This window comes from Pseudorca crassidens, chromosome 1 (genome assembly GCF_039906515.1).
Source record: "Pseudorca crassidens isolate mPseCra1 chromosome 1, mPseCra1.hap1, whole genome shotgun sequence".
NCBI classification, from domain to species: domain Eukaryota; kingdom Metazoa; phylum Chordata; class Mammalia; order Artiodactyla; family Delphinidae; genus Pseudorca; species Pseudorca crassidens.
Genome location: NC_090296.1, coordinates 103,326,360 through 103,352,173, shown reverse-complemented (window position 1 = coordinate 103,352,173; position 25,814 = coordinate 103,326,360). Strand labels below are relative to the sequence as shown.

Sequence of the window (25,814 nt, the reverse complement as noted above, 5' to 3'; positions counted from 1 at the left end):
AGCTAACATAATAGTACCTACCTTATGGGCTTGTTATGAAGTTCAAATAAGTTAATATTTGCATATCATTTAGAGAAGTACTTAGTAAGTGCTAAATAGGTGATTGCTAAATAGGATTATAAACCTTAGAGTATTCTTTTTTTTAAAGTCTAGGATCCACCTCTGGTGATTCTAATGTACAGCCAGGGATGACAACCACTGCTCTGTAATGAAAAGAGAGCAAGAGATAGATGAGTGCCTTTCTTGAGAATGTGGTGTTAATTTCCTCTCAGCGTAGCAGACTTCCCTTCCCAGAGGAGCTTTGCTAGGAAACTAGAGAGGGCTAGCAAGAGCCCTAGCATCTTGGAAGTGAATTCTCTTCCTAAAACCTCAAGAGCTGGTTCATGCTGACCTTTTTTCTTGTGGTAGGGGGAGGGGCTGAGGCAAAGCAGCAGAAGGAAGAAAGTTGGTTTTATCCAAGCTGATTATTTCTTTTGTTTAAAATCAATGCAAACAATAAAAGCCTGTCCTAATATAGGAAAATGCTAACATTATAAAGAAATGATCAGAGAGGTAAATACTAACTGTGTGAGCAAACTAGCCTTCGAAATGACACCAGTGACCCTTGCTTCCTGTAGTTCATGTCCTTGTGTGCTCCCTTCTACACTGAATGTAGCTGAACTGTGTGATCAATAAGATATCGCAGAAGGGACAAAGTCTAACTTCCCAGGCTAGGTTGGAAAAGACATTGCAGTTTTCCCACCCTTTGTCTTGCGTTGTTCACTCTGGGAGAAGCTAGCTGTCACACAGAGAGGACCGTCAAGCAGTTTGTGGAGAGGAAAACAAAGAACTGAGGCCTCCCACCAACAGCCCATAGTGGCTTGACAGCCACGTGGGAGAGCCACGTGGGAGAGCCACGTGGAAATTGACTCTTCCAGCCCATCAAGCTTTCAGCAACTGCAGCCCTGGTTCCTATCTTAACTGTAACCTCACAAGAGACCCCAACCCCAAACCTCCTATTCTGCAGAAACCATGAGAGATACTACATACTGATTTATGTTTTAATTCACAAAGTTTTGGGATAATTTGTTACGCAGTGATACATAACTGATGAAGTAAACTTAAACTTTTATTTTTTAGATGCCTGAGCTGAGAGTTTCCCTTTGGCCATTTTGGTGCCACTGCAGGTGATCTGCTCATTTTATTTTTCCTAACCCTTTAAGTCCATGTAAGATACAAGGAAATGGTTAGCGAGTAAAATAGGCACACTCTATGCGGAGAGAAAGAGAACCCAGTCTCCTGCTTTGTGTTTTCCTGAGGCCTCACATCCAGAGAGAAAATAAGTAACAAGACTCTTGAGCTGTACCAAGCTCAACAGTTAGGGGTCAGCTATGCAGGACCCTAATTGAGTCGACAAAGCCTAATACTATCTTAAAAGAAAAATGCAAGAAAGCTCAAAGTTTCTTAGGAGCACAGATGGCCAGGTTGCCAATCTAAACCCCCCTGAATTGTTGGTGTCCACTACTGTTCTTTATTTCAAAACCGAATAAACCAAAGAATAATGTGAGAAACGAGTAGATTTTTCCTGGTTAAGGCTGAGTTTGGGCTGAGAGAAAATGACCATGAAGACCTTTAAGTGCTATTTATATACTGGTCATATAACAATTTGAAATAGCTGAATAGGTGTTGCTCCATCACTCGGTTCTAATAAACCAGGTTACTTGGCTTTTGGAAAATAATTTCCATCTACCTGAGGTTTTGCTGAAGTTCACCACTGTGGGTAGACAGACTTAAAAATGGTTGCACTGAACCTCAGAACATACATGGGGTGTGTCTGACAAAAATATTTGCATATGCAGCCAGAGAGATCACATCCATAGCCTAAATTAACTTAGACCTGTTTTTGCTGTGTGATTACCTTCTGAGTTGGAGATTTGGGGACCCAGAAAAAGTGGTTGATCAGTTAATTACATCCTACTCTGATATGCTCACTTCTATCCAGGGAACACAATATAGTACTCAGATCAGCATATTTTAATTAATTTTTACCAAAATCAATTATAAGGCGAGTTAGTAGGTGATTACAGGGTGAGATTAATGATAGCATTACAAACACTCCTGGTCACTTATTTTTTTCTTTCCTGTTATCTAGAAGCCAAATATTGTAGTCAGCATGTTCTAGATTAATTACACACACAGCTCATCCTCTCTGTCTATTCCAGAAAAACAAAACAAGTAGTTTCAACTTAACCATGGGGGGCAGAGAAGAGGAATTGCCAGAGAGGAAGCAACTGCGAAATGCATTTACTCTAAGTGTGAGCAGGGCTCGGGTCTCCCCAGTTGAGGTCATTTGAATGAACACTGATGCTTTCCTTTAGAGTAAAGATGAGATGAGGCAAGAAACCCCTAACTGTCTGGGAAATAACATGTTTAGAAGGTGAAAAGCAGAGTCAAATAAGCTTCATGTCTAGCTTCCATTTTATTTCCTTTTAAGTGTGTGCCCACTTCCAGCTCACCAGGGTAAGCAGGATTTAGTTTGCCGTCCCCACCCCTCCTAGTTTTAAATTTTAATGCTTTTTCTCCTTATTCTGATTTCAGGTCTTTTGGAAGGGAGAAGCAAGATGTCCCAAACACCTTAGTGTGTGCAATCTGCTGGTAAGTCCTTAGTGTACCAGGTGTTCGAGAGGATAATAAAGAAGGGGTGAGGGACTGGTGGGGAGTAAGGGGAAAACATAAGACAAGTGGAGGAAGGCAGGGCTGAAACCCATCTGTCTACCTTGGTCTTGCCCTGTTTTTTTAACATCTACTTTCACTGATTTCTATTTCCTTATTAAATTCCAGGGGGTTGGCATTTAAAGGTTTTAGACTTTAGATTATATAATTTGACAGCTAATTTTTATTAACCAGCCTGTGAAATCTGTTTGATGGCTAAAATTTGGCTCTAACTCATAGAAGTAGAATTTTACCCTATGTTTTGCATGCTGTGCTTGCTAATGTGAAATAGTTTGTCATATGTTGGGAAGCCTTTGGCTAAGGATTGAATCTCAAAGGCTTATGTGATGAAAGACATCTTGTTGAACTGGAGCTTTGATATGCTGTTGCCCAAATATCAATATGGACAATTCAAGTGATGAATAATGTACTTTAATATAGAATGGACTGGAAATTTATAGGAAGTTTTAACAATGTGCATTCCTAGGCTCTAACATAGATGAAAATCACTCTGAATCATGTAGTTAACCTGCACACACATTCATATACACATTGTTTTAGTGCACCTTGGATTTTCATTGAATGATTATTTATTGAGCCCCTACATGTGCCAGGCATCTGTTAAGGACTGAATATGGTCAATGTGGACCCTTCCCTCAAAGAGGTCAAAACTTCATATAATTGAGAATGTCACTAGTAAGACCATCTATTCTACTTAATAAAAATTTTCTGTAAAATATATATGAAGCATGCTGGACAGTTAAATGTGAAAAATACTGTTATGCAAAGCCTTACCAACATCCCCAGTTAAAGTCACACGGAAAAGAAAAATAAAACATAAATAGATGGCAAAGCTAGTTATCTCCTTTCTATAACATTTAGCTTTTACAGCATTATGGTTCAAAAAAAGCATTAAATGTTTCAAAATACACTGAGTTTTGCTCTATTCAAAATAATAAATAAAGATGTAAAGAAAGATGTTAACATTAGAGGAAATTTATTTGCCTTTGTTGTAATTTGACTCCAAGGCAAAAAAATGAAAAATTACTTGACATGAATGGTGTATGAGCTTCTATTTTTCCTTTGAAGAGGAGATTAAACACAATAAGCAACTTTTTCATTCTTTTCTAATGAAGGTTCACTTTCCTCTATGTTACTGAATACTCCTGGACTTTTCTTAACCTAAGAATTGTATGCCTACTTGGCTGAGTCATCAATATCTTTCCTGTCATTTTTCTCCCATTGAGTTTTGTGCTAATGGACTTGGCCCAGTCCATTCCCTTCCTCCCTTTATTTTCTTGAAAATTACTTCTCTTCTCCTTTTAAAAATTATTATTTTAATTCTTCTTTTCTTTCTCTTTACTTACAAAATTTAAAAATTGATATTTACAAATCAGTCTGCTCCTTGAACTTGTTTTTCTTTCCTAATTTGTTCTTACATAGTTGATACATCCATACCATCCCTCCACTTTAACTTCGCATTATAAGGGACATTTTTCTGACTTACTTATATATCTTCAAAAATCATTGTGCGTTCACTGGTCAGAATGGCCACCATGAAAAAGTCTACAAATAACAAATACTGGAGAGGGTGTGGAGAAAAGGGAGCCCTCCAACACTGTTGGTGGGAATGTAAATTGATACAGCCACTGTGGAGAACAGTATGGCGGTTCCTTCAAAAACTAAAAATAGGGCTTCCCTGGTGGTGCAGTGATTGAGAGTCTGCCTGCCAATGCAGGGGACACGGGTTCGTGCCCCGGTCCGGGAGGATCCCACATGTCGCAGAGCCGCTAGGCCCGTGAGCCATGGCTGCTGAGCCTGTGCGTCCGGAGACTCTGCTCCGCAGCGGGAGAGGCTACAATGGTGAGAGGCCCACATACAGCAAAGAAAAAAAAAAAAAACTAAAAATAGAACTACCATACGACCCAGCAATCCCACTACTGGGCATATACCCAGAAAAGATGAAAACTCTAATTTGAAAAGAAACATGCACTCCAGTATTCATTGCAGCACTATTTACAGTAGCCAAGACATGGAAGCAACGAGAGTGTCCATCAACAGATAAATGGATAAAGATAGTGTGTGTGTATGTATACACACACACACACACACACACACACACACACACACACACACACTGGAATATTACTCAGCCATAAAAAAGAATGCAATAATTCCATTTGCAGCAACATGGATGAACCTAGAGATCAGCATACTAAGTGAAGTAAGTCAGACAAAGACAAATATTATATCACTTATATGTGGAATCTAAAAAAATGATGCAAATGAACTTACAAGACAGAAATAGACTCACATAGATAACAAACTTGTGGATACCAAAAGGGAAAGAGAAGGGGGAGGGACAAACTAGGAGGTTGGAATTAGTAGATACAGATTACTATATATAAAATAGATAAACAACAAGGACCTACTGTATAGCACAGGGAACTATATTCAATATCATGTAATAACCTATATTGGAAAAGAATCTGAATATATACATTTAACTGAATCACTTTGCTGTATACCTGAAGCTAACACAACACTGTAAATCAGCTATATTCTAATTAAAAAAAAATCATGTGTGTTCATCTCAGCAATGGAAGAAGGCACTATGTTGATTATACATTCCCTAGATTAGTAGTTCTTAAATTTTAGCATGCATCAGAATCATGTGGAGATCTTATCTAAAAAAAAAAATCAAAAACAGATTGCTGGGCCTCAATCTGAAACAGTAGGTGTGGGGTGGGACCCAAGAATTTGCATTTCTAACATCTTCCCAGGTGATGCTGATGCTTGCTGGTCTGGGAACCACACTTTGAGAACTACTGGCCTAGTGAACCAGGAAAACTTAAGAAGTACCAGTAAATACACTTTGTTCTTTTTTTTATTTGGGGGTGTGAGGCAAATATAACACAGGATCCCTCAAATAAGCTGTCACATATAAACTGATACATCAATACAGAAGTCATGTTTCAGTTCATGGTTTGACTCATTTGACCTGCAATTTAAATGAACAGAACTGGTCTTTTTGCAATAATGAACACTGAGAGTTAGTAACCATTTACTTTTGTTTTGTTTTCATTTTTTGTCCATTAATCTAGACTTGGAATTCTGTGTGAAGATATGTCAAAACAAATTAGTGGGTTGCTGTAGAAAAGCAGGTGGGGACTGATGAACAGAGTGTGACTGGAAGAGGTATTTCACAATTTGTTAAGGAAGCAAAGCATTATAATCCTACCGTCTTCTCTTACCACACACAAATGCATGAGCAACACACACACATATACACACACACTGTTTCTGTGGGTAAATCAAAGGTATTTAGGGTTTTTTTTCCCCCACATCTGTGATTATTAAAACCTTCCTAGAACTGCTACAACCACAACATGTGGTAAAAATAATTATCGGGACTACATACTTACAAAACATTTCTCCTTTATATGAGCGATTGTAACTGGTTTGTGTGATTTGTGCCAAATTGTGACTGGAAATTTGAGTTTGGGAATGGAACGTATATCTTTGCTTTTGTCTGTTTGTAGACATAGGCTTATATTCATGCATGCATTCATTGATTCATAACATTTTTTATTAAAGGTCAGAGAAAGGGACAGTAGGAAGATTCATACAAAGATGAATGAGAGCTCAGGGCATGGTGGATGATGTATCTGTGAAGTAAAGCACATGCATAAATAGTACAATAGGAAGTATTCAATATTATGGGAGAATAGGGAAGAAGTACATACTTCTCAGGGAAAACTTGACAGAAGTAACATTTGAATTGGACTTTGAAGAATGCAAGCGTCTTTGCTGGGGATGGCAAGTAGGAGAAAGCCTGGGCGGGGGTGGGGGGCATCATGCACACCTCCTGGGGAATAAACTTGTGTAAGGATTTCAGGGAAATTTTACACAGGTGGATGTAGGTAGAGCATATAGTATGTGTATGGAGCAAAGTACTAACCACTAGGGCTGAAATCAGGTACAGAAAGGAGAGGAGGGAGCTGGTGTAAGCTAGGCTAAGGAATCTGGACCTTATCCAGTGGTTCAGGAGGTGTCTACAAAGGAAGACCCATATCAGTGAAGGCAGAAGCAGGAAAGATGTGTCTGAACAAGAACAGCAGTAAGAATCATAGAAAGAAAAGTTACTGAAGAGAATGTCATATATAGAGCTTTTAGTACAGATGTGCTAATAGGATGCAGAGAAGAGAAGTCAACCACGATTTCCCAATTTTTAGTTGAAGCGACTGTACTGTTTATGCTGCCATTTGATAATAGCAGGAATGCAGAAGTGTCTTAAAGTTGTGTTGAACTGTCTCTATGGCATTCTGGCAGCCATTGCCAAAGTACCTAAGTCTTAGCAAAAAGCTTTCAGAACAGGAAAATGACTTATTAGTCATATGAAATATAGGATAGAATTTGTTCAGGTATAAGACATTATCCACTGAAAGCTAATATTTTATCAGTGAGCATTGTATTATTTCTTTGAGTCATTCAACAGTTGCTTCTGGACAAGAGTAATATTGAAGATTCTCAACAGGATGAGGGAAAGTCACCTGTCATCTCTCCTTGGTTGAGAAATACCAACATCTCTGTTACTTACGGGAATTGCTGTACCTCTGAGGAGTGTTGCAACAGGGAAGGACACCAAACAGGTTGAGAACCACTACTGTACGAAAAGGAGGTCAGAGAGATCCTTTACAAAGGGCTCCCAATCTTGGCTCCAACCACAGTCTCTGAAGAATACAGAGGCATAGCTTTAATCTCTGTCATTCCAATAAGGTTAAGAAAGATTGAGAGGAGGAAACAGGAGACGAAAGAAATCAGTTGTTTCCAGGGAGGTTTTACTGATTGCAGAAATTAGTCAGAAGCCAGTCTTTTCTACCAAAATATGAGGATCAAGATAAATTGACAACCAGTGATTTGTGAGAGTAAACTTAAAAATCAGCAGAAAATTACTGATAGGAAGACAAGAAAGGTGACAAGTATCAAATCATAGTTTGAGGGTATGAGCTAGACCAGAAAGATGTTAAGGACAAGAATATTCTAAGGGAGGCTAGAGAAGTTCATGGGTCAATAGTTCAGTTCTTTCCGTATAGCCAAAGTGGTCAGCGAGACCAGGAGAGATGTGACCATGACTTTGTGTTCTCATTGTTTTCGTTCCTACAAGGTCAAGGTCAATGTTCTTAAATGCACAGGGTGGCCTGAGACCCGTATGTGGGTGAAGGGCAATAAAAAAAATTATAGTTCTTTGAGAGAAGGCCTCCGAAAATAAATGTAAGAGAGTAAGATATGCTAAAGATGTTCAATATGCAAATACTCAAATTCATACATCAAGAGAAGATAGTGCATGGAAACGGTGAGAGCAGAGTTAACGGCAACAGTCGTGCTTATTAGGATGATGAGACAGTGAAAGATTACAAAGGCAGTCTAACAATTTTCACCTATTGATGAGGACCAACATGATAACTAAGCAGCAGACCAGAAAGATTGGTGGTAAAAAGATAGAATGTCCAGTGTTAAAGCCTTGCTGCTACTCGGTGTGTGGTGCACTAACCAGATGCCTGGGCATCATCTCAGATTTTGGCAGAAATGGATAGAACCACCTACCCTGCCCCCCAAAAGGTCTACTCAACCAGAATCTTCATTTTAACAAGATTCCCGGGGACTACTGTACACATTAAAGTTTGAGGAGCTCTGATCTGGGAGACTTTAAATAAGGCCAGGTGAAAGATGATTGTATTCTGCATATCATAATTAATTCCATCTCTGCCTAAGTTAATTAAGTAAAACAGTCATTTTTAACTAATCTATTTTCAATGATTTTTAATTATTTTTCTATTCAAAGATTCATCTGAGAATGTGGCAAATGCTTTAGATACTCTTCTCCCATCCCATCCATCCTTACAAGCGGATGCAATTTCAGAATATGACTTAAAGCCCAGCCACAAATTCCAATTTAAGGAGTAGTATTTAAAGAATCCCAAGCACTACTCTACAGAATTATTAATTAGAAACCACCTGAATGCTTGAGGACCCAATCCACCAAATGGCTGCTATCTTGGGGCCTAGCTGGGTTTGCTTTTAATAGAGACTTTGAAGACACCCACATATGTTACACAATCAGGGCCCTGAACAGGACTGCCTTGATTGCCAGGCAACCCAGTTCTATGGATACCAAGATGACATATAAAACGTGTGCCGTCAACTGCGATTGCCAAGTAAAACTTTCAGTCACAGGCATCTAGACATTTGGGTGGTATTATAAATCATCTGAAAGTTTTTGTTTACTAAATTATAATCCTCAAGATTGTGATAATGGCTAATGTCTGAGTATTTATTATGCACTAGGAAACTATCCGCTCTTTGCCCCCATATCTCTCTCTCTTTCTTCCTTTCTCCTTAAAATAACCTTGTAAGGTAGGTATTTTTGTCCCTCATTTTAAAATATGGAAACTGAGACTTACTTTAATAAACTGTCCAAGATCATAGCTAACAAATGAATGGAAAGTAGCGGAGCCTGAACTCACACATAGATCTAACTTACTGCAAAACCTGTATTTTTACCAGCCAGGCTAAAGACTATAAAAGCCTTTAGAATAACTGCTTTAGAAAAAAATTCTGCAAAACCAACTCTATTTCACTATAAAATGAAATATTTCATCAGGGACTTTTTTCTTCCTAAACTATCTTTTTCACAGAAAGTACATCTTTTGTGTAAAATCTGTAAAATAATTTATTCTGGTTCATTCAGCAAGTTATCACCAAAGTTTTATACTGCTCATCCAATTTGTAAGGTGATTAATGTCAAATCTGAAAACAAAATAAGATGGCTCATATAGACTGAGTAAAGTTGGGGGAAAAGTTATTTTACTTTTAAATTAAATTATTCTTTTCGTAGCAGCTGATGAGTTCATGAAGTAAAGCAAAACGCTGCATCAAAAAGCCTTAAGTCCATAAATTCTACCTCGCTTCTCTGTTGACCTGACTTCATCAGAGGTTACTTACAACTTGGGCTCAGGTGCTTTAATCATAAGACAAACTATGTAGCCCAAATTATATAACAACACAGAGTCTTTCTAGGCCAATAGCCTGAAGCACTCCTCCACAGTCAATTAATTTTAACAACATTCTATAAGGCAAATAGGGAGAGTAAGAACATTACTATCACATGCAAAAGAGCCTGCCAGAAGAATGTTTTTAAGTATATGCCCTCTATTCTGTGAGGTATTCCTAGTCCTTATTTTCTTTAACAATTATTATTCATGTCACATTTTTTAAAATGTCACAGTATGAAGCCATCTATTACATCGAAATGGTGAAAGGGAAGGACGGAGAGATAGGGAACAAATGAACATGGATTTGTAAACACTGTCCCAGGAGTTTTAAACCTTAAATGACCCCTAAAGGAGACTGTTTTGAGACTTTCACAGATCTTTCTCCATTTATATAATAATAATGCTCTCCTCCCATTAGCACCGTGATTTTGAAGTATAGTATATTTGAGGTATCATGTAATCCTCACACCAACCTGGGAACTCTTATCACCTTTTTACTGAAAGGAAAACTAAAGTTTGGAGATGTTATACATTAATTGCCCAAGCTGGTGCAGCTCATAAGTGAGAAAGCTTTCTGAAACTGGGTTTCCCAGACTCAGATCTCTTGCTGCCTCCCAACTAGCAATACTAGAAATGTTTAGTTTGAATGTAAGTATCTGGCTTTGTCTGTGAGGCTCTTTGTATAAGGTTGTCCCATTTGTAATTTGATTCAAGTAAACTAACACATACTAAGCTTCTATTAAGGTTCAGTGAATACAGACATGAGAAATACAATCTTTACACTCAAAAGCCTTCTCATCTGGTGTAGAAGATACATAAACCAGGAACTGCAATCTAAATTACTCCCTCACTATGCTCATTATGCCTTCCTGAAAATGGGTGTGAATGTGCAAACTAGTGAACTGGACACTTTAGGTGAATTGTATGGGATGTGAATTATATCTCAATACAGCTGCTATTAAAAAAATAAAATAACAAATTAAAAAAACATTAAAAAATTTGTGTTAAGGAAAGGATTCTTGTCTCCAGAAAACCTAAGATAATCACAAAATAATTACTTACCCTTGATCTTGGACCTGACTTTTAATAATACAATCTCAGCATTTTGGGATACTGCTTTTGCACAAAATTATTAACCTCTAATCAATAAACATCCAACCAAAGTTATGGTGCTTTATATGTAGCATTTCTAATTTCATTGTTGTTTCAAACAAACGTTATATTTTTTGAGATTTACATTTCCTGACATAAATATTATACTTAGTTGTCTAAAATTACTACTTATTTTTTAAAGCAAAGGTAACATAAAATAAAACATCCAATAGTTGCACAAATGTTATATAAATAAAGATAGAGGCCCTGTCCAAACGAAATGTGCACTGGTGGGCAATGCCACTGTGGAACGGTCCCAAATAGTCAAGTTCCTCTGAAATACGGGCAGGAGCGGCTCCTTGCCCATTGCCCAGCCCTCTGATCCAGTGTGAACTTTTCATTTTACAGGTGAGGACAACGAAACACGAAGGTGTTGACCTCTTAAAATATTCCCAAGATCACACAGAAAAGGATCACAAACAGAAGTCTCTACTGCTTTTTCTACCACTACACTGAGTTGGGATTAACTGGTAAAGTCTTTACTGATGCAACACATAGTTATCAAGTAGTTTCTATTTTCTAGGCTTCATTCTAGGCAATATAGATATGTTGATAAAAATCACAGGCAAAAAATTTGCACTGTGGCAAGGAAGACAGATAAGAAGCCCGAGTAAACAAGTAAATAAAGGATAGTAATTAGTTGCTATGCAGAGGATTAAGATAAGGTTATTCATGGAGGTGACTTTAGCTCCTGAGCCCTACATGGCTGCTTGTGAAGAGTGGTGGGAAAAGAAATCCAGGCAGTAAACGAGCTGATGAAAAGGTTGTGGTTGGTAGGAGGCAGAGGTAGAGAAAGCAGGATTGATCAATACAATGGAGAAGGAACGCTTCACTGCGGAATAAGGAGTTTGCATCTCTGAGCAAGTTCTGGTATAATTTTAAGGATAAGTCCTAATTTATCTAATTAGGTGGTAGACCCAGACTTTACCCGAAAATCAGGTATTAAAATCTATTGTGTACCTTCTTTTTCAAATAAGGAAAAGTACTGTATGCTTCCTCTGTGTGCCCTAGCAAGAAGCTGACATTTCAGCAACACTAAGAAAAAAACAGTGGCACAATGAGCACAAACTCAGTCACCTTCCACTCTGCGGTCCCAATGCCTGTTCTAAGCTGCCAATCTGAACAGGACATGTACCTCCTGAAATCCCCTAATGGTCTGTCGTTTCTCTTAGCAGAGAGTCAAACTCCTCATCATGGCCCACAAGGCAGCACATGCTGGTCCCTGCCAATTTCTCCAGCCTCACTTCCTGCTACCTGTTGCTCAGAGGACCAGCTGAGTTCTCTTCTCAGATGAACCCTGTGCTCACTCTACTTGTTAATGCTTTGTCCTTGACCAGGACAAGACAGAGATGCTTCTTGCTCAACTCTTCCCAAAGTGAACTCCTACTTATACTTCAGGTCTTTTTCAAGACAACACTTCCTCAGAGGAAGTTCCTCTAGAAAACCTGCCTTGCCCCCTTGTCCTAAGTCTGACTTAGGAGCTTCACCTCCAGATATTCCATCATCTTTAGCACTGACCACCCCCACATTGCAACCGTCTACATATTTGCAGCTGTCTTGCATAATCTTGTTGAGGGCAGGGACCATAGCTGTCCTGTTCATTGTTGTATCTTCCATACTGAGTGCAGTCTGGGCATTAGCATCTAGGGGCTTAATACATAGTGAATAAGTGCAAAGAAAACTTTCTACTAGGTTTTAAATTCCTAGAGAGCAGGAACCCTTAGGCTGGTTAAACATACTACCTCCAACTCGAAACACAAGGTGAGTGCTCAAAGAAATTTATAGTTTTTCAACTGAGAGCTGCATTTCCCATGCTTTACATTCTATGATTTGAGTATATTGAAAGTGGATTTTCTGGTGAAGAGCCCTGCCATTGTCTTTGCACCAGCTTTGGCCATATTTTAACCTGCCCAGCCATCGGATACCATTTCTAAGTCTAGGTAGACAAATATCTAAACTAATATTACTCATCTACCTTCTCAATATGGTCTGATTTATGCCATAAAGTATTCCTGCATCTAAACTTTGTCCTACATATGAAATACTCACTATTATCCTGCAACTTAGACCATTTGATTTAAAATGCATTTCTTCAGGGCTTTTAAATACTTTGCGATCTTTATCTTTCCACAATGTGGAAATCAGTTTCAGAACTAAACTGATCACAGTGATTGATGTTTTGATGCAACAGTTCCTTACATTTAAAATCAAGAACACAAAATCAAAATTTAACTAAAACGTATACTCTTAATAAGTTTAAATATTTGTACCTACCTTCTAGTGCATCTTTCATATCCTGAGCAAAAAGGGTCCACATAATTTCAGCACTTATTTTTCCCATGTTCAGTTCTTGAGGAAACCTAAGAGCAAACACATATATTAGTAGATCAAAAAGAAAAATGTGTCTGAAAAAAAACACTTCACATTACACAGACACCACGGTAATTATTACATAGTTTATAAATACTTTTACTTATGAGATTTCTCTTTATAAATTTTCAGGGGTAGGGAAAAAAAGCTGAACACCAGAGTGTGGCGATAAAGACAATTAGTGGGTGAAAGGAAAACAGACTTCATTACGTCAGTGCCACTGTAATGTTGCCCAGGGTTCCTGATGGATGTCTTATGCTGTGTGTCTGCTTGTGTCTAAAGAGTCCCTTTAGTTTTATCAAACACTTTGTCTTCGTATGTCTCAATTTGAGGATAGGCCAGATGAATCTGAGGAGCAGATACCATATAACAGCAAAAACCACAGCTCGCATTCATCTGTCAGCCATTTTTCTCGAAGCAAACTTGAGTGCTTCCATTCTCTATTTGCTTAAAGCAAATTATTTCAAGAAAGATTCCTCACTCCTCTGGTAAAATGGCCCATGGTGGACCCATTAATCAGGACTCCAGAACTATCAGGCAGGCTGTATATTTTAGATCAAACAAGCTTAAGCCAAAGACAAGATTCCTACTGCTGCTGAATATGTATTCTGTTTGTATGTGTTTTCAATCTCATGATAAGCCCAGCGAAAATAATTTCATTCATTTCATTTCATCGTAAACACTCAGCCCATGCCAAGATGCAAGACTGAAAGTATTTTCTGTTCTAACAAATATATATTACATATTTTATGCATTGAATATATTATTTATAAAGTGCATGTATATAAATGTTTACATACATATATACAAGCTAACATATTAAGGAAATATAGATATATACATATATACATATATATGTAAAGTAACAAGAATAACTCTCACATTCATTTATTTTTTATTTTTAAGATTTTTTTGATGTGGACCATTTATTTTTTTTTTAAAGTCTTTATTGAAAGTTAAGACTTTTCCTTCCTATGCAGGGGGTGCAGGTTCAATCCCTGGTCTGACAACTAAGATCCCACATACCTCACAGCCAAAAAACCAAAACATAAAACAGAAGCAATACTGTAACAAATTCAATAAGGACTTCATATTCATTTATATCTTTGAGTCCAAATCAAAAAAAGAGAAAAGAGCAATATAACCCTGAATGGGATACAAAGGGTTACTTAAGTAAATGTGACCTCAGTATAACCTCAACAAAGAAAAGACCACATATCCTACATACTATTTCACCAAACCACAGCATGTTTCATCAAATATCCCTTACTAATTTCCATCTATCAATTTATCTAATAATGTCAACTGATACTTTAAAACTTAAATGTGGATGCATTATTAAGTATTAATACAGAACACTTCCTATGATCAAAAAATAAATACAACCTAGATATATACAAAATTAGTTTCCAACAATAAATTTTACCCCCTTTATATAAAAATAACCTTTGGCAAGTAATGTTTCATTTGTGGATAGCTAAGAATATCCCATATATGTAGTATATTAACTTTTATGTAATAGTTACACAACAACAAAATTGTAAGTGATATAATTACAGTGATTTAAGCTCGTAAAATGAGGAAATCTATTATTTTAATTTTTTGACTCCAGAATAAAGAATGTATTAATTCTGTTTATGGTGCCCTGATAAAAAAAACAAAGACATTGGGAGACCTTCAAGATGGCGGAAGAGTAAGATGTAGAGATCACCTTCCCCCCCAACAAATACATCAGAAATACATCTACATGTGGAACAGCTCCTATAGAACACCTACTCAATGCTGGCAGAAGACCTCAGACCTCCCAAAAGAAAAGAAACTCCCCATGTACCTGGGTAGGACAAAAGAAAAAAAGAAAAAACAGAGACAAAAGAATAGGGACAGGGCCTGCACCTCTGGGAGGGAGGTGTGAAGGAGGAGAAGTTTCCACACACTAGGAAGCCCCTTTGCTGGTGGAGACTGAGGGTGGCAGAGGGGGCAGCTTCAGAGCTTCGGAACCACGGAGAGCGCAGCAACAGGGGTGTGGAGGGCAAAGTGGAGCAATCCCCACACAGAGGATCGGTGCCGCCCAGCACTCACCAGCCCTAGAGGCTTCTCTGCTCACCCTCCAGGGGCGGGTGGGGCAGGGAGCTGAGGCTCCGGGCTTCGAGGTCAAGGTCGGATCCCAGGGAGAGGACTGGGGTTGGCAGCATGAACACAGCCTGAAGGGGTTAGTGCACCACAGCTAGCCAAAGGGAGTTCAGGAAAAAGTCTGGAGTTTCCAAAGAGGCAAGAGACCATTGTTTCAGGGTGTGTAAGTAGAGGGGATTCAGAGCACCGCCTAAACGAGCTCCAGAGATGGGCGCGAGCCGCCGCTATCAGTGTGGACCCCAGAGATGGGCATGAGATGCTAACACTGCTGCTGCAGCCACCAAGAATCCTGTGTGCAAGCAAGGTCACTCTCCACACCTCCCCTCCTGGGAGCCTGTGCAGCCCACCACTGCCAGGGTCCCACGATCCAGGGACAACTTCCCCGGGAGAACACATGGTGCGCCTCAGGCTGGTGCAATGTCATGCTGGCGCAATGTCATGCTGGCCTCTGCCGCAGCAGGCTTGCCCCACATCCATACCCTCCCACGCCCCGGCATGAGTGAGCCAGAGACCCCGAATCAGCTACTCCTTTAACCTTGTCCTGTTTGAGCGAAGAACAGATGCCCTCAGGCTACCTATAGGCAGAGGCGGGGCCAATCCAAAGCTAAACCCTGGGAGCTGCAAGAACAAAGAAGAGAAAGGGAAATCTCTCCCAGCAGCCTCAGGAGCATGGGATTAAATCTCCACAGTCAACTTGATGTACCCTGTATCTGTGGAATACCTGAACAGATAACGAATCATCCCAAAATAGAAGTGGTAGAATTTGGGAGCAACGTTATATATATATTTTTCCTTTTTCTCTTAGTGAGTGTGTATGTGTATGATTCTTTGTGTGATTTTGTCTGCATAACTTTGTTTTTACCATTTGTCCTAGGGCTCAGTCTGTCATTTTTTTTAGTATAGTTTTTAGCACTTGTTATCATTGGTGGATTTGTTTTTTGGTCTGGTTGCTCACTTCTTTCTTTCATTCTTTATTTATTTTTTCTTTTTTTATTACTTTTGACTTTTTAAATTTTTAATAATTTTTTATATCAATAACATTATTTTATTACTTTTCCTTCTCTCTTTTTTTTTTTTTCTCCCTTTTCTTCTGAGCCGTGTGGCAGACACGGTCTTGGTGCTCTGGCCATGTGTCAGGCCTCTGCCTCTGAGGTGAGAGAGCCGAGTTCAGGACACTGGTCCATCAGAGACCTCCCGGCTCCACGTAATATCAAACGGCAAAAGCTCTCCCAGAGATCTCCATCACAACGTGAAGACACAGCTCCACTCAACAACCAGCAAGCTACAGTGCTGGACACCCTATGCCAAACAACTAACAGGACAGGAACACAACTCCACCCATTAGCAGAGAGGCTGCCTAAAATCATAATAAGGTCGCAGATGCCGCAAAAGACACCACTGGACATGGTCCTGCCCACCAAAAAGACAAGATCCAACCTCGTCCACCAGAACACAGGCACAACTCCCCTCCACCAGGAAGCCTACACAACCAACTGAACCAACCTTAGCCACTAGGGGCACAAACCAAAAACAACGGGAACTACGAACCTGCAGCCGGCAAAAAGGGGACCCCCAAAACAGTAAGTGAAGCAGAATGAGAAGACAGAGAAACACACAGAAGATGAAGGAGCAAGGTAACAACCCACCAGACCAAACAAATGAAGAGAAAATAGTCAGTCTACCTGAAAAAGAATTCAGAGTAATGATAGTAAACATGTTCCAAAATCTTGGAAGTACAATAGAGAAAATACAAGAAACATTTAACAAGGACCTAGAAGACCTAAAGATGAAACAAGCAATGATGAACAACACAATAAATGAAATTAAACATGCTCTAGAAGAGATCAATAGCAGAATAATTGAGGCAAAAGAACGGATAAGTGACCTGGAAGATGAAATAGTGGAAATAACTACTGCAGAGCAGAATAAAGAAAAAAGAATGAAAAGAATTGAGGACAGTCTCAGAGACCACGGGGACACATTAAACACACCAACATTCGAATTATAGGGGTCCCAGAAGAAGAAGAAAAAAAGAAAGGCACTGAGAAAATATTTGAAGTGATTATAGTTGAAAACTTCCCTAATATGGGAAAGGAAATAGTTAATCAAGTCCAAGAAGCACAGAGAGTCCCATACAGGATAAATCCAAGGAGAAACATGCCAAGACACATATTAATCAAACTATCAAAAATTAAATTCAAAGAAAAAATATTAAAAGCAGCAAGGGAAAAACAACAAATAACTACAAAGGAATCCCCATAAGGTTAACAGCTGACCTTTTAGCAGAAACTCTGCAAGCCAAAAGGGAATGGCAGGACATATTTAAAGTGATGAAAGGGAAAAACCTACAACCAAGATTACTCTATCCACCAGGATTTCATTCAGATTTGAAGGAGAAATTAAAACCTTTACAGACAAGCAAAAGCTAAGAGAATTCAGCACCACCAAACCAGCTTTACAACAAATGCTAAAGGAACTGCTCTAGGCAGGAACCACAAGAGAAGAAAAAGACTTACAATAACAAAACCCAAACAACTAAGAAAATGGTAATAGTAACATATATATTGATAATTACCTTAAAGGTAAATGGATTAAATGCTCATACCAAAAGACATAGACTCACTGAATGGATACAAAAACAAGACCCGTATGTATACTGTCTACAAGAGATCCACTTCAGACCTAGGGACACATACAGACTGAAAGTGAGGGGATGGAAAAAGATATTCCATGCAAATGGAAATCAAAAGAAAGCTGGAGTAGCAATTCTGATATCGAAAAAATAGAATTTAAAATAAAGACTATTAAAAGAGACAAAGAAGGACACTACATGATGATCAAGGGATCAATCCAAGAAGATATAACAATTATAAATATTTATGCACCCAAAATAGGAGGACCTCAATACATAAGGCAAATGCTGACAGCCATAAGAGGGGAAATTGGCAGTAACAAAATCATAGTAGGGGACTTTAACACCCCACTTTCACCAATTGACAGATCATCCAAAATGAAAATGAAAAAGGAAACACAAACTTTAAATGATACAGTAATCAAGATGGACTTAATTTATATTTATAGGACATTCCATCCAAAACCAACAGAACACCTTTTCCTCTCAAGTGCTCATGGAACATTCTCCAGGACAGATCGTATCTTGGGTCACAAATCAAGTCTTGGTAAATTTAAGAAAAGTGAAATTCTATCATGTATCTTTTCCAACCACAATACTGTGAGACTAGATATCTATTGCAGGAAAAAATCTGTAAAATATACAAACACATGGAGGCTAAACAATACACTAATTAATAACCAAGAGATCACTGAAGAAATCAAAGAGGAAAAAAAAAAACCTAGACACAAATGACAGTGAAAACACAATGACCCAAACTTACCGGGTGCAGCAAAAGCAGTTGTAAGAGGGAACTTTATAGCAATAGAATCCTACCTCAAGAAACAAGAAACATCTCAAATAAACAACCTTACTTTACACCTAAAGCGATTAGAGAAAGAAGAACAAAAAACCCCCAAAGTCAGCAGAAGGAAAGAAACCATAAAAATGAGATCAGAAATAAATGAAAAAGAAATGAAGGAAACAAGAGCAAATATCAAAAAAACGAAAAGCTGGTTCTTTGAGACGATAAACAAAATGGACAAACCATTAGCCACACTCATCAAGAAAAAAAGGGGAAAGACTCAAATCAATAGAATTAGAAATGAAAAAGAAGTAACAACTGACACTGCAAAAACACAAAAGATCATGAGAGATTACTACAAACAACAATATGCCAATAAAATGGACAACCTGGAAGAAAAGGACAAATTCTTAGAAAAGCACATCTTCTGAGACTGAATAAGGAAGAAATAGAAAATATGAACACACAAATCACAAGCACTGAAATTGAGACTGTGATTAAAAATCTTCCAACAAACAAAAGCCCAGGACCAGATGTCTTCTCAGGTGAATTCTATCATTTAGAGAAGAGCTAACACCTATCCTTCTCAAATTCTTCCAAAATATAGTAGAGGGAGGAACACTCTCAAACTCATTCTACAAGGCCACCATCACCCTGATAAGAAAACCACACAAACATGTCACAAAGAAAGAAAACTACAGGCCTATATCAGCGATGAACATAGATGCCAAAATCCTCAACAAAATATTAGCAAACAGAATCCAACAACACAATAAAAGGATCATACATCATGATTAAGTGGGGTTTATCGCAGGATTGCAAGGATTCTTCAGTATACGCAAATCAATCAATGTGATACAGCATATTAACATACTGAAGGAGAAAAACCATATGATCATCTCAATAGATGCAGAAAAAGCTTTTGACAAAATTCAGCACCAATTTATGATAAAAACCCTCCAGAAAGGAGGCATAGAGGGAACGTCCCTCAACATAACGAAGGCCATTATGACAAACCCACAGCCAACAGCATTCTCAATGGTGAAAAACTGAAACCATTTCCACTAAGATCAGGAATAAGACGAGGTTGCCCACTCTCACCACTATTACTCAACATAGTTTTGGAAGCTTTAGCCACATTAATCAGAGAAGAAAAAGCAATACAAGGAATCCAAATCAGAAAAGAAGAAGTAAAGCTGTCTCTCTTTGCAGATGACATGATACTATACATAGAGAATCCTAAAGACGCTAAAAGAAAACTACTAGAGCTAATCAATGAATTTGGTAAGGTAGCAGGAGACAAATTAATGCACAGAAATCTCTTGCATTCCTATACACTAATGATGAAAAATCTGAAAGAGAAACTAAAGAAACACTCCCATTTGACACTGCAACAAAAAGAATAAGATACCTAAGAATAAACCTACCTAAAGAGACAAAAGATCTGTATGCAGAAAACTGTTAGACACTGATGAAAGAAATTAAAGATTATAAACATATGGAGAGATATAGCATGTTCTTGGATTGGAAAAATCAACATTGTGAAAATGACTCTACTACCCAAAGCAATCCACAGAGTCAATGCAATCCCTATCAAACTACCAATGGCATTTTTCACAGAACTAGAACAAAAAATTTCACAATTCACATGGAAACACAAAAGACGCCGAATAGTCTAAGCAATCTTGAGAAAGAAAAATGGAGCTGAAGGAATCAGGCTCCTGGACTTCAGACTATAGTACAAAGCTACAGTAATCAAGACAGTATGGTACTGGCACAAAAACAGAAATATAGGTCAGTGGATCAGGACAGAAAGCACAGAGATAAACCCACGCACATATGGTCACCTTATCCTTGATGAAGGAGGCAAGAATATATAAGGGAGAAAAGACAGCCTCTTCAATAAGTCATGGTGGGAAAACTGGACAGCTAAGTGTAAAAGAATGCAATTAGAACATTCCCTAACACCATACACAAAAATAAACTCAAAATGGATTAAAGACCTAAATGTAAGGCCAGACACTATAAAACTCTTAGAGGAAATCCTAGGCAGACACTCTATGACATAAATCACAGCAAGATTCGTTTTGACCTACCTCCTAGAGAAATGAAATAAAAACAGAAATAAACAAATGGGACCTAATGAAACTTAAAAGCTTTTGCACAGCAAAGGAAACCATAAACAAGATGAAAGACAACCCTCAGAATGGGAGAAAATATTTAAGAATAAAGCAACTGACAAAGGATTAATCTCTAAAATTTACAAGTAGCACATGTAGCTCAATATCAAAAAAACAAACAACCAAATGAAAAAAAGGGCAGAGGACCTAAGCAGATATTTCTCCAAAGACGATATACAGATTGTCAACAAACACATGAAAGGACGCTCAACATCACTAATCATTAGAGAAATGCAAATCAAAACTACAATGAGATATACCCTCACACCAGTCAGAATGGCCATCATCAAAAAATCTACAAACAATAAATGCTGAAGATGGTGTGGAGAAAAGGGTACGCTCTTGTAGTATTGGTGGGAATGTAAATTGATACAGCCACTATGGAGAACAGTATGGAGGTTCCTTAAAAAACTAAAAATAGAACTACCATACAACCCAGCAATCACACTACTGGGCATATACCCTGAGAAACCAGAATTCAAAAAGAGTCATGTACCAAAATGTTCATTGCAGCTCTATTTACAATAGCCAGGAAATGAAAGCAACCTAAGTGTCCATCAACAGATGAATGGATAAAGAAGATGTGGCATATATGTATACAATGGAATATTACTCCACCATAAAGTGAAATGAAATTGAGTTATTTGTAGTGAGGTGGATGGAACTAGTGTCTATCATACAGAGTGAAGTCAGTCAGAAAGAGAAAAACAAATATCGTATGCTAACACATATATATGGAATCTAAAAAAAAGAAAAAATGGTTCTGATGAACCTAGGGGCAGGACAGGAATAATGATGCAGATCTACTAGAGAATGGACTTGAGGATGGGGAGGGGGAAGGGTACTATGGGACGAAGTGAGAGAGTGGCATGGACATGTATACACTACCAAATGTAAAACAGATAGCTAGTGGGAAGCAGCTGCATAGCACAGGGAGATCAGCTTGATGCTTTGTGTCCACATATAGGGGTGGGAGAGAGATGCAAGAGGGAGGAGATATGGGGATATATGTATATGTATAGCTGATTCACTTTATTATAAAGGAGATACTAACACAGCATCATAAAGCAATTATACTCCAATAAAGGTGTTAAAAAATATATTATACAAAAAGTAAACTAAAGTGCATTATCTCTCATAAAATTGATGAAGTCCTCAATAAAAAATGAAAAATTCAATCCTTAAATATATTCAAAGGATAATAATATCATGAGCCACAGACTTATCCCAGAAGTGCAGCATAGGTTCAACATTCAAAAATGAATCAATGTGATACACCATATTTACAGACTAAGGAGAAAAATTTTAGCATGTCAATAGATGCAGAGAATGTATCCGACGAACTTCAACATTTGTTCATGCTAAAAACAAAACAAATCAAAAACAAAAACAAATATCCTAAAACTAGGAAATTAAAGGGAACTTCCTTAACCTTATAAAGAGAATCTGCAAAAACCTACAGCTAATTCATACTAAGATAAGGATCAAGGTAATGGTATTTACTCTCACTATTCCTATTAAACACTGTACTGGAGGTCCTAAAGATTGTAAACAGGCAAGAAAAAGAAATAATGTCAGAGGCATATAGAAATAAAACTATTTGCAGACAACATGATCATCTACATAGAAAATCTCCAAAAAACTACAAAAAAGCTACTAAATAAGTTCAGCAAGGTCACAGAATATGAAGTCAAGACACACAATCATTGTATTTCTATATTCTAGCAATGAACCATTGGAAATTGATATTAAAACAGCAATATATTTACAACAGCAGCAAAAGATGAAATACTTAGGCATAAATCTAGAATATATGTACAAGATTTATATGAGGAAACCTGCAAAGTACTGAGGAGAAACATGAAGTAAAGCTTAAATAAATGGAGAAATATGTTGTATTCATGAATTGGTATATTTAATGTCATTCAAATGTTAATTTTTCCCAAGTTGATTTACAGATTCAACACAATCTCACCCAGAATTCCAGCAGAACTCTTTTTGTAGAAACTGACAAATTCATTCTAAAATTTACATGGTGAAGCAAAAGAACTAGAAGAGCAAAAATGGTATTTATTAAAATAGCTGAAGGATTTACAACACCTGTCTTCACAGCTTACTATGAAACTATAGTAATTAAACAGTGTATCTTCAAGGTAAATTAATTTTCAGTAAGATGTTACATTAATTCAATGGAGAAAAGATAGACTTTTCAATACGTCTGCTAGACTAGTTGGGTATCCATATGCAAAAATTAAAAAAAAATTGTAAACCTGGACCCAAACTTCACAACATATTTAAAAAAACTCAAAATGATCACAGACCTAAACACAAAACCTAAACTATAAATCTTCTAAAAGAAAACACAGAAAATCTTATGATCTTGCATCAGGCAACAGTTGCTTAGATCTGTCACAAGTGCAAACCATAAAATAAAATACTGATAAATTGGACTTCATGAAAATTAAAATCTGCTTTTAAAAAGAAACTGTTCAGAAAATGAAAAGAAGAGCAATTGACTAGGAGAAAACAATTTGAAGAATATCTGATAAAGGACTTATATCTGGAATATTCAAAGTACTCTCAAATCTCAATAATAAGAAAAAAATTGCCCAATAAAAAATGGACAATTGATCTAAATGACAATTTAGCAAAGAAAATAATTAGATAGAAAATAAGCATATGAAAATATGTATGGGTGGTGATGTGATGAATTGGGATAGACATATATACACTAATATGTATAAAATGGATAATAAGAACCTGCTGTATAAAAAAATAAATAAAATAAAATTCAAAAAAAGAAAATATGTCAACATCATTAGTCATTAGGTACTTTCAAATAAAAATTATTGATATAATGTGATACCACTACATATCTACTAAAATAGCTTCAAAACAAAACAAAACAAAACAAAATGACACCTGACAATACGAGGCTGGGAAACGTGTAAAGATACAAAGAAGTTGTATCTTTACAGCTTCTGTAAAGATACACTGGAATTCTGATACACTGCTGCCGAGAATGCAAAATATGACAGTCACTTTGGAAAGCAGTTTGGCAATCAAGTTAAATATATTTAACTTGATTTAAATATTTATCAGCAGTCCCACTCCAGGTATTTATCCAAGAGAAATGAACCTTATACTTATACAAAAACTATGTATGTTGCTTAATTTTCAATCACCAAAAACTGCAAATAGCCAATGTCTTTCAGCTGATGAATGGATAAATAAATTGAGATAGGTTCATAAAATACAATCTACTAAGTAATAAAAAGGAAAAAACAACTGATACATGTTAACAGTGTGGATGAGTATCAAATGAATTATGCTAAATGAAAGAAACTGGACTCAAAAAACCTATATAACTGTATGATTCCATCTATAATATATTATTGAAAAGGCAAAAGTATAAGGACAGAAAACATATCAGTGGTTGCCAGGGGCCTGGGATAATATTTTTATCACCATTTTTTGGGTGATAAAAATATTCTGTATCTTGGTTTTGATAGTAGTTATATGACCATATGTTTGTTTTCTATTTCATCAATTTCTGCTCTTCATTATTTTTTACCTTTTACTTTTGGGGGGTTTAATATGTTGTTCATTTTCTATTAAGAAAGATACTTAGATAATTAATTTTGGGGCTTTGTTCCTTTCTAACAAGTGTATTTAAGGTATAAATTTCTTTTAGGAACTGCATTTAGCGGCATCCTAATATGCTGTATTTTCATAGTAATCCAATCAAAAGTTTTTACATTTTTAATCCTGATTTCTTAACTTCCAACTATTCGGGGATTTTCTAAGTATCTTTCAGTTGCTGTTTTCTACCTTAATTAAACTAAGGTTAAAGAACATATTCTGAGTAATTTCAATATTTTGCAATTTGTTGAGACAATTTACATCCAGCATATAGTTAATTTTGATAAGTCTTTATTTTTCATCTACTGTCTACTTGAACTTCCTTCTGAATATTTTCTTCTGGACCATCTTCATATTTACTAATTCTCTCTTCAGCTGTGTCTAACAACTGGTAAATCCATATGTTCAGTTATTAATTTCATTTGTTGTAGATTTCAGTTCTAGAATTTCCATTTGATCCTTTCATTAGTTTTAAATTCACTGTTTCTCCATTTTCTTACTTAATTTCTTAAATATATTATAGTTATTATAACATCTGTATTTCTAGATTCTATTACATTAATCTCTTAAAATGCCTACTTTTTAAAATTTTTTTTTTGGGGGGGGTTGCACCACATGGCATGCAGAATCTTAGTTCCCTGACCAGGAATGGAACCCATGCTCCCTGCAGTGGAAGCAGGGAGTCTTAACCACTGGAGCATCGGGGAAGTTCAATGCCTACTTATTTCTGATTGAAAGAAGTGTGTGTGTGTGTGTGTGTGTGTGTGTGTGTGTGTGTAAATTTGAGTCTCTGGGTGATACTGGTATTCTTTCAGAAAGGATTTATTTTTCTTCTGGCAGTAGTGTTTTAAAGTTGGTAGAGATGACCTTAATCCAATTAGGGACTGGGCTTATTCAAAGCAGGTCAATATTTTATTCATACTGTCTCCTAGGACATATCCCTTCATACCCAAACTGTATGCTTGGGAGGTTTCACCAGGACCCACTACTCTATAGGGCCTTATTTCCTATTATTCTACTGATCCCATGTTCAGCTTTCTCAGTTTTTCAACTGGCACTTTCTCAGGCTCTCAGCCTCTGCCTCTAGGCAGATCAGTTGATGTCTCTAGGGGAGAGGGTCGGCATATACCTGACACACTTTTCTAGAAAATACATGCATATATCATAAAGATATAAAG

The 25,814-nt window shown here is 37.2% G+C and overlaps 1 protein-coding gene across 4 annotated transcripts in view; it reads right to left on the bottom strand.

Moving 5' to 3' along the window:
* Nucleotides 1–25,814, bottom strand: part of UNC13C (unc-13 homolog C) — a 615,854-nt gene that overhangs the window by 171,613 nt on the left and 418,427 nt on the right. For all 4 annotated transcript variants that reach the window (XM_067747577.1, XM_067747567.1, XM_067747553.1 and 1 more), the window contains one exon: nt 13,173–13,258. In XM_067747577.1, coding sequence (XP_067603678.1) covers nt 13,173–13,258 — 86 coding nt within the window. The remainder of the gene's footprint in view (nt 1–13,172; nt 13,259–25,814) is intronic.